A 16,032-nucleotide genomic window follows, 5' to 3' on the forward strand; every position below is an offset into this window, starting at 1 on the left:
CAGCGTTTTAACGATCATGAGAGGCACAGCAGCTCCACAGACAGAGAAGCTTTGAGCAGGCAACATTTAAATGAGAAACCTCTCTAATTAGGGAGCAGTTTTAGGGCTGGACTTGGTTCTATTTCAGAAATTCCTTCTAAGAAGATCCCGTTGTTTAAAGGACCCGTTTTGATGTGCGTTGTAAAAACAAAAGCTTGTATCTGAAATATTACATGTGGCGACTTCTGTGGTTTATAAGACTGCTGGATCACAAGAAGACAACAATAACCAGAAGTTCATCCTTTTTACTTTGCTATTGTTTTAACTTTCACTTTGCACCTTCCCCAGAGGCCCCACAAAAAACATCGTAAGAAAAAGGAGAAGTTGTGATCTATTTATTCCACAGAAGGAAAAGGAATGTGGGCAAGCGGGGGGTGGGGTTTAAGAGGTGAGAAGCCAGCCATTGTGGTCAGGAACAGGAGAGTCTTTGGCTGGAGTTGGGTCAGGCTGGTTCCCTTCAGCCGCTGCAAAATAAAAGAGCAGAAAGAGGTAACAGAGTCTGTACCCCAAAGTCACTCTTCTTCCACCAACATTTCTCTTCAGAGTCATCCACACAAACTTTACCAAACTACTCCGTCTGTTTGGAGCAAGATACTGGACCAGAGAGGAATTTAACTCGCAGCAGCTGGAAATTTTACAGCACCCACCACCACCCTTGTTCAGAAGGGCGGCTTAGAGGCACACAAACAGCTGGAGGGAAGCCCCTCCCCCCGTACCACCATAATAAAGGCAATTCCCTAACACCCTCCCCCCCCCGTGCCCCATTTCAACCCTTTGCAAGGCACCCCACTCACCTGATTTCCTTGAAACATTTATCTGCAATGCAGAAAAAAATGCACTGGTCAGGATTTAGCGACCCCTAAAAGGTAGGAGGGCAGCAGCTCCTTCTCAGCCAGGGGGGAGAGTGCTGGGGGCCTGCAATGGCTCCCCTGCCCCCCTGTGGGGCTCACGAGTCCCTTAGCTACAATTTCCTGCTGCTCCCCAGCTGCCCTCTTCTGCCTTCTCTGGGTATCTTATGGGTGTCTTATGGGTTTGACACCCACAAAAGGATCTCTGAAGCCAAGGCAGGAAAAGGGGACCCTCCACTCACCGGACAAGGGCGGGACCACCAGCTCGCCCATCAGCCCCATCTTCTGGCAATAGGCCTTGAATTGGTCCATGTTCTTACTTCCCTTTGGGTCTCTGCCTGCCCGGGAAAGGGGGGCGAGAGTTATTCACTCAGGCACTGAATGTGGGAGGCTCTGAGGAGCCATTCTCAAACTGCCTGCTGGAGGAGGAGCCGCTGAAAGGAACACACAAATCCCCACAATGTTTGGACAGGGAAGCAATGTTGGAGATCTGAGTTCAAGGTTTGCTCAGCACTCCTGCAGAAGGGAGCAAGGTTGATGGACAGGCAAGCAACTAGAGCAAGAAAATGAGCCCAGGTTGAAATAGGCAGCCATCCCTACATCCATCATCCACAGTCCCCCTCGCTGGGCAGGCTGAGGCTGCTTTGGCTTATGGCCTGCCCCCCCCCCCCGGGCTCCCCCTGACCCTGGGTTCAAAAATCTGCTTCTGCCAGATCACCCACTGTAAAGCTGGAGACTCCTGCTGGGCGGCATCTCCTTCATCTCCCACTGGACGTAGACGATGGCGAAGTTGGCATCACTGGCCATCACCCTCAGGTCCTTCTTGCCGTTCTCTGCAGAGGGGGAAGCAGCCGGAGCCCCCGTCAGTGGCCCCCCTTCCTCCGGGGCCTTCTCCCCACCCACCACCCATCTGCACTCTCTGGAAAATCAAATGGGGCACTCTGCACATGCTCAGAATCACACTCATTTTCTCTAACATCTCTTTTGAAGAAAGAAAGCCCTGGTTCGGGGTCCAGCCAAGGGGGTCTCCCTCCATACCGTCACTTGCGGTAAAGTGTCCCGGTTGCTCGGTCTTCATATAGGTGCTCTTCATCCCTTCGCAATTTTTTCCCCTTGGAAGCAGCAAAGAGAAGCAAAGTGGGGGGGCTGTTTCTGGCTGGCAAAAGAGTCGCCCTCTCTGGGCCTGCATTGCATGGCTATCATTCGCCCCCATCTTGCGGGGGGGGGGGAGCGGATTCCAGTTGCCCTCAGAAGATTTAGACCTGGGGCACCACCAGGAATCCGGAGGGTGTTTGCTGCACTTGCCTTAAATCTGGGCTGGGTGAACTTGCATGGCCCCCCCTGCCCCCCCAAGTCTGTCAGGGAAAGAGGGCGGTACTATTGGGGGGACAGGATCAAGGAGCGGCCCAACCACAAAAGGTATTTACACTAGGTAGTAACTTTCTATTTCCAGGTTGCCATTTGGTAAGGGGATGATTCGGACCGCCGGTGTCGTGATGATGTCCTTCAGGCTCTGAAGCATCGGATCGGTAGAGGCGAGTGCCGGGACGTGCCACTTCCCTGCAAACTGCAAAGACCCCTGTGGATTAGACTGGGGGGCCGGCCCCCTCCCCCCCAGCCCTCCCCCTCCTGAGGCAGTTGGGCCTATACATTTTGCCCCGGGAAAGGCTGCTGCGCCTGCCCGACAGAGAGAGGGCAGAGAACGGACTACAGTGAAACTGTAAAACCCTGACGTTGATGTTGCTGAGGTAGACTGCGCTTGAATATGGAGGGACAGTTTGGCTGAGGACCACAGAATGTTTATGCAGGAGGTCCACAGCCAGATGTGTGCACAAAGGCTGCAGTTTAGGAGACGGGCTTGCAAGCCTTCGCCCACATCTGCAGCCCTGGAAGTGGCTCGGACATCCCGAAGCCCCCCCTTCCCTGCAACCGGTACCCTTGTAAGGTCGAAATGTGGATCCACTTCCACGTCGGCCTGGACACCAAACATGCAGAAGGTGGCGAGGCTGAGCAGGGCGGCCTTCATGCTGGTGGGTCTGTCTTGGTGCTCCTCATGTGCCGGTCGGGTGGCAGGAGAGGCAGAGATTTATACCCCTCCCTGGCACTTGACAGGAAGCAGGGCTTACGCAACGCTTTGGGCAACTGGTGTCTGGTAACAGGGCATTAAGGGATAAGAGGTGCTGCAGCTGACCCACCCCAGGGAGGAGGAGGAGGAGGAGGAGGAAGCACATCCTGCAACCCAACCTCCCTTTTATCTAAATCCCCTCTAATTCCCTAGGAGTGGAGAGGGGCTTCCTTCAATGCCAGGCACCAAGAAAGAACAATGCTGCATCTCTCTCTCTCTCTCTCTCTCTCTCTCTCTCTCTCTCTCTCTCTCTCACTCCTTCCCTCTCTCTCTCTCCGCTTGGGCAGGTCAACAAAAAGTGCTTCAGAATTCTTTGCTAGGCAAAAGGCTACAGAAAGCAGGGGCACTGTGTGTGTCTATCTATGTGTGTGTGTGTGCACACAAAGGGGTTGGGCTTTGAAAGGGGAGTGTGCAGGGGGGAGCCTTGTCCGGCTGCTGACACATCGGCCAGCCCAGGAAGGCCGAACAGGATCTGACCCTTTGAGAGGAGCAGCAGGAAGAGAAAGAGTCAGCGAGAGCGAAGTTGCTTTGTTGCATTTTTAGAGAACTTTTTTTCAGTGGTGCAAGAAGAGATTGGGTGGAATCTCAGACATTAAAACCTCCCTCGGGCCCAAAAGACCCCAGCCCTGATCCCGCCTCCCACCTCCCCACGGCGAGGCAGCAGCAGCGACACCGGTCTGTGTTACATTTTATTTTATTATTGCTCTTATTAATATTTCCAGGCCAGGACAAAGGCTGCTATTTGAGGCGAGAGGCAGGAGAGGTGCTGGGCTGAGGGGAAAGGAGGCCACACGGAGAATTCCAGCACTGCGGGGAGAAAAGGGCCTTCGCCCCCCTCCTTGGAGGCGGAAGCCAGAAGCTGCAGAAGAAAAAGGAAGAGAAAGTTATTTCAAGAGTCCTTGGATACTTTCTGCTTTTTTTAAAAAAAAAAATACAATATCTTTATTATTTTTCAAAAGAAACATTAAAATGCCAACTAAAGAGGACAGAAGAAGAAAAATAAAACAAGTTAAAAGCAACATTCTTGGATACTTTCTGACAACCGAAGGCCAGAGGAAGAGCTACTCACCTAGGCAGTTTCTCCCAGGCACAGATCTGCTGGGAAGGAGGACAGGAAAAGGGATCAGAGGCCGTGGCCCCCTGAGGAGACCCCTCCACCCGCCACCCACCGCTCGATGCCAGCCCGGCCCCCGCCCTCCCCGCAAAGCCTGCCCGCCGGGCGCCCTCACCAGTCCGGGGCAGGATGAGGGCGTCTTCCTGGGCAAGGCCCTGCCCCAAGGCCGTCTGGGTGAACTTCGCCAGCAGCTCCGGGCGCAGCTGCCTCTGCCTCCCTGGCACCAGAAAGCAGAGCGGGTGAGGGCCCCTCGCAGTCCCCCGCAGCTGCCTCCCCTGGCAGTGCCCGCCTGGGGAAGGGCCGGGGAGGTGCTGGCTGCACCTACCGTACAGGGTGACCATGGTGAAGGTGTCGGCCCCCTTGGTGATGGTGTCCCCCAGCAGCGCGAACTCGTCATAGTTGGTCTCCAGCACCCGGATGTTGTGGGCGCTTCCGGACCCTGAAAGAGGAGCAGGCGAGGGGAGAAGGGTCCCTAGCCAGGGCGCACAGGGGGGCAACGGTTGGGGGACCCTTCCCCTTAGGCCCAACCCGCTTGGCAGCCACATTGCCCTCCTTGTGACAGGCAGGGAATTGCCTCCCTAGGGGGAAATCCGGCTCAGCTCCTCCCTCCGTACCCCCGGGGCTTCCAGGCTACCCTTCCCAGGAGTCCCATCATGGGGCTGGGGCTGATGGGAATGGGTGCCCAATGCACAGCCCTGAATGAATAGGAGAAGGGGAGGGCAGGGATGAGGAAGAGGGGCAAAGCAAGCAGCTGGGGAGGGGGGAGGGGCGGGGAGGCACCGCTGCCATCAGCATCTGCCTGGTGGGCAAGAAGGCTGCTCCATGGGCTCCCTTGCTGCCTTTCTGCTCCTCCAGCCTTCTTCCCCCCTCCTGGGGGCTCGGGACAGGACAGGAAGGAAGGGGCTAATCCCTCTGGCCAGAAAATGGTGGAAGTTGGACCAGGGCCTGCAAACCCGTTTCCTCCTGCTGGCAATCCAGACTATTTGACCAGCCCCTTTTGGACAGAGCTGAGCAGGAAGAGTGAGAAAGAGGGCAGGGGTCTTCAGGTGGGTGGGAGAGGGGGCTCCCACGTACAAGGGCTGGTGTAGGTGAAGCGGCCGGGCTCCTCCGTCCGGAAGAAACGGGTCCTCTTGGTCTCGCACTGGTCAAGCCTGGAAGGAAGAGAGGCAGCGGTCAGGCAAGGAGGCGGCCACAGCAGGGTGGGCTCAGGGGCGCCAACTCATCTGGGCAGCTCACTGCTCTGGCCCTGAGTCTCCCCCCCTCCAGGAGAGCAGTGCCCCCCCACCCCAGAGCCTCCTTACTTGGGGTAGGTGGAGGCGATGTCCAGGTTCCCGTCTTCCGTGGGGGTGACAACCGTGGTGCACATCTTGATCACCTGCCTTTTCTCCTTGAACCACCGGGAGTTGGAGGCCAGGCCGATGCTGTACCAGGTGCCTGTGAACTGAGGGGGGGGGAGGGTCAGGCCTCCCCACATGGCACCCCTTGACCACCACCCCCCAGCACCCTCTCCAGGGCTCAGACAACCCCAGCCAGGAGGGCATTTGGGAGAAGAGAACACACGAGGAAGTTTGACTGGGGCCAGTTGGTGCTCTCGGCCACTCCAGACCCCAAAGTTTATTTCTCCCGATGGACAGAAGGCAGCTGGGTTCCTTCCGGGTTTGAGAAAGTCAGTAGCAGCAGAAAAAGCAGAGCTTTTAAACAGGGTGTGTGTGTGTGTGTGTGTGTGTGTGTGTATTACAGCCTCCAATTCCCTTCCTCCCCTGAACCCCTAGGAGAAGCTTTCTGCAGCTCAGCCCTTTGCAAAGAGTGTGGACAAGTGACGGGGGCTTTTCCTCCATATTCTGTGCACACACAGACACACACACACGCACCCACACACACACAAACACATCCTGCCAAAGGACTCTGAGTCTTTCCACCCACCAGCTCAGCTGAGGAGCCCACTGAGATTTTTGCGCCCGGGCCAGGGACCGAGGGCGCCACGTTGGCACTCCTGTTGTTACCTGCTCTTGCTGGAAGTCAGCCTGCACGGGCATCTCGGCCCCCACCTGGAGCAGGCAAAGCAGGGCCAAAAGGGCAGCTGGCTGGGCCCACATGCTGAAGTTCCCTGGCTCTGCCTGGAGTGGCGTCTCTGCAAAGGCTTCTTCCCCAGGAACGGTCAGCCAGAAGCCAGGGCAGCCGGCTATATATATTGGCCAGCCCAGCAGCAGGCCAAGGGGCAACCCTGTGCTGGAGGCCGGCCCCTGCGTCCCCCCCCGGCCCCCTCCTGGCAGAATGATGCAAGCCGAAGGCATGGAAACAGAACAGGCAGCTGGGCCCTCGCTCTGCTCTGCTCTGCTCTGTGGGGCCCAGCTGTGCGAGCATTCTCCCGCAGGCCCATCAAGGAGACCCCCGCTGGAAGGCGGAGGAGCCTGCCACTCCCCCCCCCCCATCATCCTCCAGGCTGTGTGCAGAGGGACGCCCCCTCCCTCTCTGGCTCTCGCCCTGCTGTGTAAAGTGCAGGAGTGCCTCATTCAAGGGGAGAATGGAAGGAGGCCACGGGAGGACCACCTGCCCACAGGACCCAGACCTTGGCTGCCCCTCACCCTGATGCCAAGCCCACCTGGCTGCTTCCTTGGTGGGGGCATTTTGCTGGCGGACACTGTCTGGTGGGTTGATTGTGGTTGGCAAGAACGGGAATGGCAGCACTGGATCAGTTGGAAGGTCCAGCCCCATTGTCCACTCTGCAATGCCAAGAAAGCCTCAAAGCCTTGTGGGAGGGGCTGCTGCGTGGGCAGTTGGGGGGGGGAATGGTCTGGAGTCCCTGGAGGAGAGGCCGGATGGCTGTTTAATAAATAAATAAATAGTATGCATTGTCAGCCCTCACTCCGCTTCCTAATGAAGTCCGAAAGAGGGCAAAAGAGATTCCGGCAGCTGCCAGACTGGACGCAGGCATAGCTGGAGGGGGGGGCAGGACGGGGGAATGGAGCTGCAGACCAGAGGGGCCGTGCTTGGGGCATAGGGAGACAGGGAATGGCTGCCCTATTAGGGAGCTGACCGAGGCTGGAGGAGCATCTGGGTCCAGCAGCAGCTACCCCTGCCTCAAGGCAGCTCAGCCTGGCCAAAGGAAGGCCAGCTGTTGGCCGGAGGCAGCTGCTTCGGCCGGCCTCCTCCTTCCCAGCCAGCAAGAGAACCGTTGCCTTCGGACCCAGGCCCCTTTGGAGCCAGAGGGGGCCTGGCCAGAGCCAGTGGGGGGGGGGTCCGAGGGACATGGCTGGGGGTGCTGGATAAACAGCACGTGCAGAGGCTTCCTGCAGCTGGAACAGCAAAACAAGCCAGCCGCCAAGAGAACAGACTGGAGGGGGGGGGTGTCAGCCAGCGCTTTCCAGAACTGCCTTCTCAGCAAAAGCCGAAGAGGCCGAGAACAGTCCAGCCGTGAAGGCAGGGCAGCTGAGTGGGGGTGGGGGGCTCTTTGGCACTGGGGGGGGGGCAGGAACTCTGCGAGAAAACATTGCCCAGGTGCACACAGCCTGGTGGTCCCTGGGAGGGGGAGAAACCTTTGGGGGGCAGGAGACAGGAGAGCAGCTGAACCCAGAGTTTGTTCCACCACTTACAGCCCACCCCCCTGCCCCCACTGGCCCTCTTAAGGGCCCCCTCCTGCCAGAAGGCTTCTTAGGCTTGGGGAGGGTCCAGGCAGCCACAGGGACGGGGGGGGGGAAAGCTCATTATAGGCCCTGTTCTACCTTTCACAAGCAGCTGAAGCCTGCTTTTCAGCTAACATCCCTTTTTTTGCAAATATCAGTAACGTCAAATTGGGTTTTCTTGTTTTATTTTCATGGGAACAAAGAGAAGGAAAGGCCTGGTAACTCCTGTTTCTTGAGTGTCCATACAGGTTGTCTTGACACAGGTGGAGCGTCGGCTCGCTCATGACTCCTGCTATCCTGTGTATTTCGTTTCTGGAAAGCAGAAAGGGAAAATACAGGGGGGTGGGAGGATCCGCCCCTGAAAGGCCACCGCTTACCCTCCTGCAGCCCCCCACCAAGGCTTTGTACCCATTGCCCATCAGCCAGTGGAGGGAGCAAAGCCCGCCTGGCTCTGGCCGGGCGTTCAGGTCCTGGGCCTGGAGAGCTCGGCCGAGGAGGCACTGAAGCCGGCAACTCACCGTCAAGGATGTGGAATTGGTCAGCTGTGCTACAAAATCCTGCAGAAAAGAGCCGACATGGAGGAGAAAGTCAGATTAGCGATTCTAGCGGATTCAGCTCATCTGCTCACAAGCATCAGCGCCCCCCGCTTGCCCCGGAGCGCCCCCCGCTTGCCCCCAAGGCCGTTCCACCCAGGCACTGCTTGGGTGGAACGGCCTTGGAAGGCCTGCGACAGACGGACCCAAAGAGTCTCTTTGCTTGGCCCGTTCAGGAATAAGGGGAAGCACTCTGCTGCTGCCCAGGAGCTGCCTCAGTCTGGCACGGCCCAGGGAGTGCCAACCTTCCCTCACAAGTGCAAAGAGCTGCGCGCACCGTAGACGGGGTAATAAAAGATGTGGTCATCGGTGACGCCCATGGCAGTCATGGCAGCTTCGAACTTCTTCAGGGCGACGTTTGCCACCTGTGCCGTTCGTCCTTCCGGAGTTTTTGCAAAAGAGAAAAGCATTAGAGGACCCCCCACCCAAGTTGCCCTCCCCTCCCCTCAAGCAGCTCAAGAGCTTTTGCTGGCCAGCTTCCCTACGGAGCAGGCTGGCTAGAAAAGAGCTCCTTCCGAGATAGCCCAGGCCCCCTCCTCAGGATTTGCCCACCCTGAAAGGGAGGAGGCTGTCCCAGGGAGGCTGCAGGGCGGCCTCCTGGCAACACCACTCCCAGCGGGCACCGTCCTCCCCTCCCCCAGAGGTTTGCGTTCCCTGGGTCTCCTCCCAGTCCCGGGTCAGCAAAGCCCACCAAGGTAAGGCTGCAGCTTTCATTCACACCGTAAAGTTTGGCTGAAATCTTGCATTTCTTCTGGAAGTACAAGATGGCGTAGCTGCTGTAGTCTGTCTCCCCCACCACCACGTCCACTGGGGCAGAGCGGCCTGGAAGAGGGACCACAGGGAGATCAAGGCTCAGCTTGTCCTGCGAGAGAGGGCCACAGGAGAGCCACAGAGCCTGCAGAGAGGAAGCCTTCTCCTTTCCTGCCTCTCACCTTTCAGGAGGAACCGCCCAGGGGTCTCGCCGGCAAAATAGCTCTGCTTGATGTTCCAGCAAATCCCCTCCCTGCAGAGATGAAGGTGGCGTCAGCCCCCCCAGGCAGGACAGACAGACGAAGAGACTATATCGGTCCAAAATGACCAAGGTTGGGACAGTTGCGGAACAGACTCCGGCAAGACTAGATTGGTGCCCCCCCCCGCCTGTGAACTAGGGAGGGCCCTGCTGGAGACATGGTTAGGCTGAGCACACACACACACACACCCATGCCCCATCCTGAGAGCAGGTCCCCGAAACACTCACAGAGGCCGGAAGGTGCTAAAGAGCAGCGAGGCGCTGTCAGTCACCGACACGACCACGTTGGTGGCTTCCACCCGGTAGCCATTTTCACGCAGGTAAAGACAGTCAGAGGCCACCCCCACCAGGAACCACTTCCCTGCAAACTAGGAAAGGAGGGAGATGTCCATCTTGTCTCTCACACACACACCCCACATTGACCCCCCCAGTGGATGAGAGGCTGCGTGGCTGGGTTTCCTTGCATTATTTCTGCAACTTTCTCCCCTCCAGCCCCGAGCCACACTTAAAATGTGGCACAGTTGCAAAAATTAAGCCTAAGATCCGGTTCAGTGAATTGTATTTTTAAAATGCCACAGGCACCAGCTATTTTAAAATAAACCCTTTATTCTTTTATTTACCGAAACAAGATAGTATATTGACTCCTCTGGAGTGACCAGTGGTAGAAAAAACTTGAAACTGAGTAAACAAAGTGGGCATGCTCTGATTTAAGATTTTATTGCAACAAAAGCCAGGGAGGGAGAGAAGATGCGTATTGCATGAGTTCTTCTCCAGGGGAACCTTCCTCTTATCCAGAGAGCCGCCTCCTTCGCACTGGGACTGTCTTTGTCCAGAGTTTGGCCGGGAGAGTGGAGCTGAGCAAACAGGAGAGATAAGGAATGGCCTAACAAGCACTGCTCTGTGAGGGGATCAGGATTATGGGCTTGCAGCCTAGAATGTCTGCTAGATCCCTGGAAGGGGGGGGGGGGTAGGAGGAGAGGCCCTTCCAAAATACAGCGATAAAAATAAGGCTGGTTGGCAGCAATAAGAGAGGGCGGCTGCCTCCCAGGCCCCCTTTAGCCCAGCGCAAGACAGACTCTGGGGGGTCTTTGCCCTCTCAGAGCACCCACCGAACGAGACCCCCCCTTCCCCCGCTCACCCGGGCAGGATCAAACTCTTCCTGGGCGCTGATGTTGTCGATGGGGCTCTTGGAGGGTTTGGGCCTCGGAGCCCAGGAGGGCGAAGCCAGCAAAAGCCCAGCCAGGAGAAGGACAGCAATGGGCGCCATGGTGGGACGGCAATGACCGGCAGGGCTCAGGGTGCCCTTGGGCACAGGAGGGCGGGCGGGCGGGCTCCCAGTTAGCCATTAATCCGGCTTCCCGGAAAAGGCAACTGGGGAGATCCCAGCTGCTGCTGCTGCTGCTGCCCTGCCACCCCCCAGAGCCAAGGACGGAGCTCCATTCTCAAAGGGGCAGGCTGGGGCCCCCAGCGCACCCTGGGATTTGCAAGACAGCCTCTTGGAGAAGCCCCGGGGCTCCAGCTCAGCTCCTTCTGGGCCCTGGACAGGCAGCCAACTCCTGCAAAGCTTCTCTCCTGCTTAGAACATACAACAATGAAGTTGGAGGGGATCTTGGAGGTCTTCTAGTCCAACCCCCTGCCCGAGACAGGAGTCCTTATAGCTTTCCCAACAAATGGCTGTCGAATCTCTTCTTAAAAACCTCCAGTGATGAAGCACCCACAACTTCTGAAAGCCATTGCACTGTCACGAAATTTCTCCTTAGTTCTCTTTAACAAGCTTCCATCCTAACCTCAGGTCCTTTGGAGACCTGAGGTTGACCCCCCTCTTCTCTGTGACAGCCCATTAGATATTGGAAGACTGCTATCCCGTCATCCCTCGTCCTCTTTGTTAGATTGTACGAAAACAGATGGAAGGATGGAAGGGAAAAAAGGGAGACCAACGAGCCAAACCTGGGGAGAAGCAGGCTGGCAAAGGGTGGGGTGTTGACCTGCACACTGGGGGCAACTCTGTGTTGAAGCCTTGGGTGACTGGCCAGTCTACGGATGGAGGCCCATCTTCCGTCCTTCCGTAGTTCCCGCGTATGCTTGATACCCCCCCCCCCTTTAGTCAGGCCTTCTGTGGCCTCACCACCATCAGTCCCAGGTCCTGCTGGGCAACCGGTTCAGATTTATGACAGTTGCAGCATCCTGGGTTGATGTGATCCCCTTCTGCAACCTTCTGAAAAGCAAATGGGGAAGCCAGATTCAATTAATAACAGTGTGACTCACTTAACAACTGCAGTGATTCACCTAACAACTGTGGCAAGAAAGGTCGTAAAATGGGGCAAAATTCATTTAACAAATGTCTCACTTTACAAAAGGAATTGTGGTCCTAAGTTGAGGACTACCTGTAAACCTTTTTAATGGATTTCAAAATTATTGTTCCGTATCTTTATTATTAGAAGCCTTGTTATTAATATTAATAGAGCAACGGGAGGCCCAGGGGCTGCAGAACAGGCAGAGAAGAAGGAAACCTGCTTCACAAGCCTTAAACTGAGTTAAAAAGGCCTATGAAGGCTTGAATGCCAATACTAAGGGACAGAAAACAGTGCCCTCCTGTGGGCAAGGTAGGAATAGCAGCCCCAAAAGGAAATACTACTTTTCAATGGGATTTTAAGGTTATTATTCTGTACCTTTATTATTAGAAGCCTTGTTATTAATATTAATAGGGCGACGGGAGGCCCAGGGACTGCAGAACAGGCAGAGTAGAAGCCTTAAATTGAGTTAAAAAGCCCTACGATGATGGCTTGAATAGATGCAGAATAATAATCTTAAAATGCCATTGTGGCTGCAATACATGCTCTGACCACAGGATGGCACAGTTTTCTGTCCCTTAGCAATAGTATTGAGGCCATCAAAAAGGCCTACGATGACTGCAGCGCTAACGTAAGGGACAGAATAGGGGAATAGCAGACACAAAAAGAAAAAAAAGGCTTTTTAGAGCGTTTTAGTATTGTTATTCATTATCTGCTTTATTAACAGTTTTGTTATAAAAATTAATATTGGTCCAAGAGGCGCTGGGGCTGCAGAACAGCCACCGTAGCCAAAATACCTTATTCCTAGCTGTCTAGCATATAGTAAACGACAGAAAGCAGTAGTTTCCCCCCCTTGATAAAAAAAAAAAAGACGACAGCAGATAAAAATACTGTTTTACACAATACTGTTTTATTGTTTACAAAAAGAACGGGGAGTACAACATGATGACAACGCCTCGCCCCTGGTTCGGCGAAGCTCCGAAGTGCCGCGTAGCAACAAAAGCACCGGAACTCTTTGCGCCTCTTGAGGAGATGAGCCGCATATGGCCTTCACCTCATGGCCGCGGCTTCTTCCTCTCCAGCCTTCTCTCAGAGACCTTCTCGGCATGGCCGACTTCCTGTCAGACATGCGCAGTAGTCCTCCACTGGCTTATCCACCGACCTCCCCGGCATGGCCAACTTCCTGTCCGTCTCCGTGGCCGTCCTGCCACTTCTATGCAGAACGACCTTCTCGTTATGGCCAACTTCTGGTTAGACATGCGCAGTAGTCCTCCACAGCCTTACCCACCGACCTCCCCGGCATGGCCGACTTCCGGTTAGACATGCGCAGTAGTCCTCCACAGCCTTACCCACCGACCTCCCCGGGATGGCCAACTTCCTGTCTGTCTCCGTGGCCGTCCTTCCACTTCTATTCAGAACGACCTTCCCGGCATGGCCGACTTCCTGTCTCTACGAGGCGACTGGATGCCGGTAGTTGCGACGGTACAAGAGACTGGGAGGCCGAGTCTCTTTGTACCCTTTCCATTTCAGAGGGAGAGAAAATGGAAGGACGGCCACAGAAACGGACAGGAAGTTGGCCATCCCGGGGGAGGTCGGTGTGTAGGACAGTGGAGGACTACTGCGCATGTGTGACAAGAAGTCAGCAGCTAAGGTTTATTTCCTTGCGTGGCTGCTATTCCTGCCTAAGGCTGCATTCTGACGACTTTGCCCCCCAAATAACCAACATAGTCCTTCATATCTTGGGAAAGCCTGACTTGTTTGCCCTCTTTTGGATAAGGAGAGACTACGGCCTGACGTTTGACCCATTTTGCAGTTAGAAAAGTTAGGCCGAGGTAAGGCCGCATTCTGATAACTCTCCTCTTCCTCCCACTTCCCTTCCCTCTCTTATCTCCTCTCTCCTCCCCTTCTCCCTTCCTTTCCCATCTGTTTTCTCATACTCTGAGCTGACTTCCAAGAAGGTGAATACAAGACAGTTGACATATCTAGAGCAGTGTTTCTCGATTACTTTAAGACAGGCAGGTCAAACTTGCGACGTCATGTGATGTCGTGCGACGTATTGTGACTTTTTCCTCATTGCCGGCAATGGGGTGGGCACAGTTTTGGCGTGACGCATCCAGCCCACGGGCCAGCAGTTTGACATGCCTGCTTTAAGAGGACTGAACTTCAATCCCCAGGATTCCCCAGCCAGGGAATTCTGGGGATTGACGTCCACACGTCTTACCGTGGCCGAGGTTGAGAAGCACTACTCTAAAAGTAGAACAACCCAGAACCATTAAGGGTGCTCCTTGAAGCACATGGGCCTACTCTGAATTGATGTGCTTGCATTTTAACATCTCCTTGGCCCTAGAGAGGAACCAGAGTCTGGAGCAGGGGGTCTTCAAACTTGGCCCTTTTACGACTTGTGGACTTGAAGTCCATAAGTCATAAAAGGGCCAAGTTTGAAGGCCCCTTGTCTGGAGCAACGTTCTTCAATCTGGGCAACTTTAAGACGTGTGGACCAATTCCCAGAATTCCCCAGCCAGCTTGAATTTGAAGTGCAGACATCTTAACGTTGCCAAGGTTGGAAAGTTGCTCCAGAGGGTTTTGAACTGCTGGGAACCAGGCTGGTTGAAAAGCGCTCTGCTTATTTTCTTTTCCCTTTTCTCCCCTTGCTTCTCTCTGAACAGGCACAGAGGCATTATCTACGCCTACGAATTCTCCACAGACAAGCTGGTGGCAGAGAGTGTCCTTCCTATCTGCCGCTCCTCTTACAACGAAGTGGCCGGCTACAGCTACAACATTGGCCTTGTGGTCCCCTATGACAACATCTAGGCAGGGTGGGAAGAAGGGAAGTCCAGCTGAGCTGGACCCTGGAGAAGGAGAACACCAAGGATGGCGTTCCTGCAGACCTCTTTGGAGGGCTCGGAAGCCACGGGTTGGCCAAGCAGGCAGCAGAAGAAGGGGGGGCACGTGGGGGTCTCCCCAAAGCTTTAATAACAGTGCTGTAGGAACAAAGAAGAGATGGTGGGTAACAGGAACCATGATAGATAGGCGAGAATCAGGAGAGGATAATAAAAGCTTTAGCCCATGAATCAGGAGGTAGTAAGACAGGTTGTAGCCCACGTGTGCAGAGACCATTCTGGTGGAAGGGAGGGCTTCCATTCCTTGCACCTAGCTGAAATAGTTCAGTGCTGCCTTTCTGGAACAGGTGCCGACGCTACCTGCAACATCTGGACATCTTAAGAAGAAGAAGAGACTTTGGGAGCGCTTTTTCTTGTAAATAAAATATATTAAGCGTTGGTCTCGGGATGAGGGGGTTGGTGTGCTTGAAAAGGGCTGTTTTATTGTCAGGGGTGCTGGTTTTCGAAATCCCACATTAGGAGAAGATCCAGAGGCCATCCCAGTCGGAGAAAATCCTGCCACAGGTAAGTCAAGCACGTGTGTAAGTATCCTTTCTTCTCCAGCTCCACTGGCACTTTGCCTGATCGCACCAGGACTGCTGAAGCAGCACCCCTCCTCCTTAACCATGCTGCCTGGGGCTGCTGGGAGTTGTAGTACATCTCTAACTTGGTGCAGCGTGAGGATCTTTGCCCGATCTGTTCTCTATGCCAGTTCTTTGGCTGGGTCACAAAACGAAGCACAAATTGTGGGGCCTTCCTGCTGGGTGGGCTAGGGCAGTTGCCAAACCAGCAGGGAGAGCACCACAGGTATTCCTTTCTTTGGCCGTTGCAGCATGGACTGAGGATGATGGGACTTGGTGGCCAGAGAGAACTCGGATGGGCAAGACCTCAGCACCTGAGAGTTTGCAGTCCTTGTGCAATCAGGAGAAAAGTGACTGGTATATATGGGCAAAAGGGTCTTTTCTGGGCAACTTTAAATATCCTTGTTTTCCTCACGCCGATTGGGCTAATCCAGCAGTTTCCCCAAAGGAATCTTTCCAGAACAGGAAGATGGTTTTGGTATTCTGGAGGTATCCTGATGCCCCCATCAAGACACTTCCTTTTCTAGGAACTTCCTTCTCGAAAACTGTTGACATAGAGGCAAATTGTGACATGATGGAGGGTCCCTGGATTGCCCATATATATATATATATAATCAGTGGAGCTGCAGAAGAAAGATGCACACATGCAGCTGGATGCCTATTGTGTATGAGCCAGGGCAGTGTTTTGCAAACTTGTCAGATGTGGGGGACTTCAACTCCCAAGTAATTCTGGGCAGGGCTTTTTTTCTCAGAGAAAAGGTGGTGGAACTCACCTCCCTCCCCTGGCCACGCCCCCACCCAAACCTGGCCACGCCCTCATCAAACCCTAGGACCGCCCCTTTAGAGAACAGGAATGCAAGTAAAATTTGGGAGGGGCTATAAAAGTAAATGTATGGAATTACATAAAAAGCAATGCAGTACATGTGCAAA

General features: G+C 54.8%; 3 protein-coding genes across 4 annotated transcripts; all 3 read right to left on the reverse strand.

The window, feature by feature from the left end:
- Window positions 1-396: 396 nt before the first annotated feature.
- Window positions 397-2,942, reverse strand: LOC107302539 (lipocalin). The gene is made up of 7 exons (XM_015831654.1): window positions 2,824-2,942; window positions 2,315-2,454; window positions 1,926-1,999; window positions 1,610-1,720; window positions 1,130-1,225; window positions 834-855; window positions 397-503 (listed from the first exon to the last, which is right to left on the reverse strand). Exons 1-7 carry the CDS (start codon window positions 2,911-2,913, stop codon window positions 497-499), a joined length of 540 nt encoding a protein of 179 aa, XP_015687140.1. The 5' UTR covers window positions 2,914-2,942; the 3' UTR covers window positions 397-496.
- Window positions 2,943-3,702: 760 nt separating this feature from the next.
- LOC107302540 (lipocalin-like) lies at window positions 3,703-6,275 on the reverse strand. 2 transcript variants are annotated; one of them, XM_015831656.1, is made up of 7 exons: window positions 6,130-6,275; window positions 5,428-5,567; window positions 5,201-5,277; window positions 4,452-4,565; window positions 4,242-4,343; window positions 4,082-4,107; window positions 3,703-3,871 (listed from the first exon to the last, which is right to left on the reverse strand). In XM_015831656.1, exons 1-6 carry the CDS (start codon window positions 6,220-6,222, stop codon window positions 4,082-4,084), a joined length of 552 nt encoding a protein of 183 aa, XP_015687142.1. In that variant the 5' UTR covers window positions 6,223-6,275; the 3' UTR covers window positions 3,703-3,871. The 2 variants fall into 2 exon arrangements, with proteins under 2 accessions (XP_015687142.1, XP_015687141.1); XM_015831655.1 differs by having other exon boundaries at window positions 4,082-4,110.
- Window positions 6,276-8,041: 1,766 nt separating this feature from the next.
- Window positions 8,042-10,618, reverse strand: C8G (complement C8 gamma chain). Its single transcript, XM_015831657.1, has 7 exons — window positions 10,490-10,618; window positions 9,580-9,719; window positions 9,275-9,345; window positions 9,063-9,164; window positions 8,620-8,721; window positions 8,268-8,306; window positions 8,042-8,061 (listed from the first exon to the last, which is right to left on the reverse strand). The coding sequence occupies exons 1-7, from the start codon at window positions 10,616-10,618 to the stop codon at window positions 8,042-8,044; spliced, it is 603 nt and encodes a 200-aa protein (XP_015687143.1).
- Between the last annotated feature and the right edge of the window lie 5,414 nt (window positions 10,619-16,032).

The sequence above is a fragment of the Protobothrops mucrosquamatus genome, unplaced genomic scaffold (genome assembly GCF_001527695.2).
Source record: "Protobothrops mucrosquamatus isolate PMUCROS unplaced genomic scaffold, P.Mucros_1.0 scaffold_270, whole genome shotgun sequence".
Lineage (NCBI taxonomy): Eukaryota > Metazoa > Chordata > Lepidosauria > Squamata > Viperidae > Protobothrops > Protobothrops mucrosquamatus.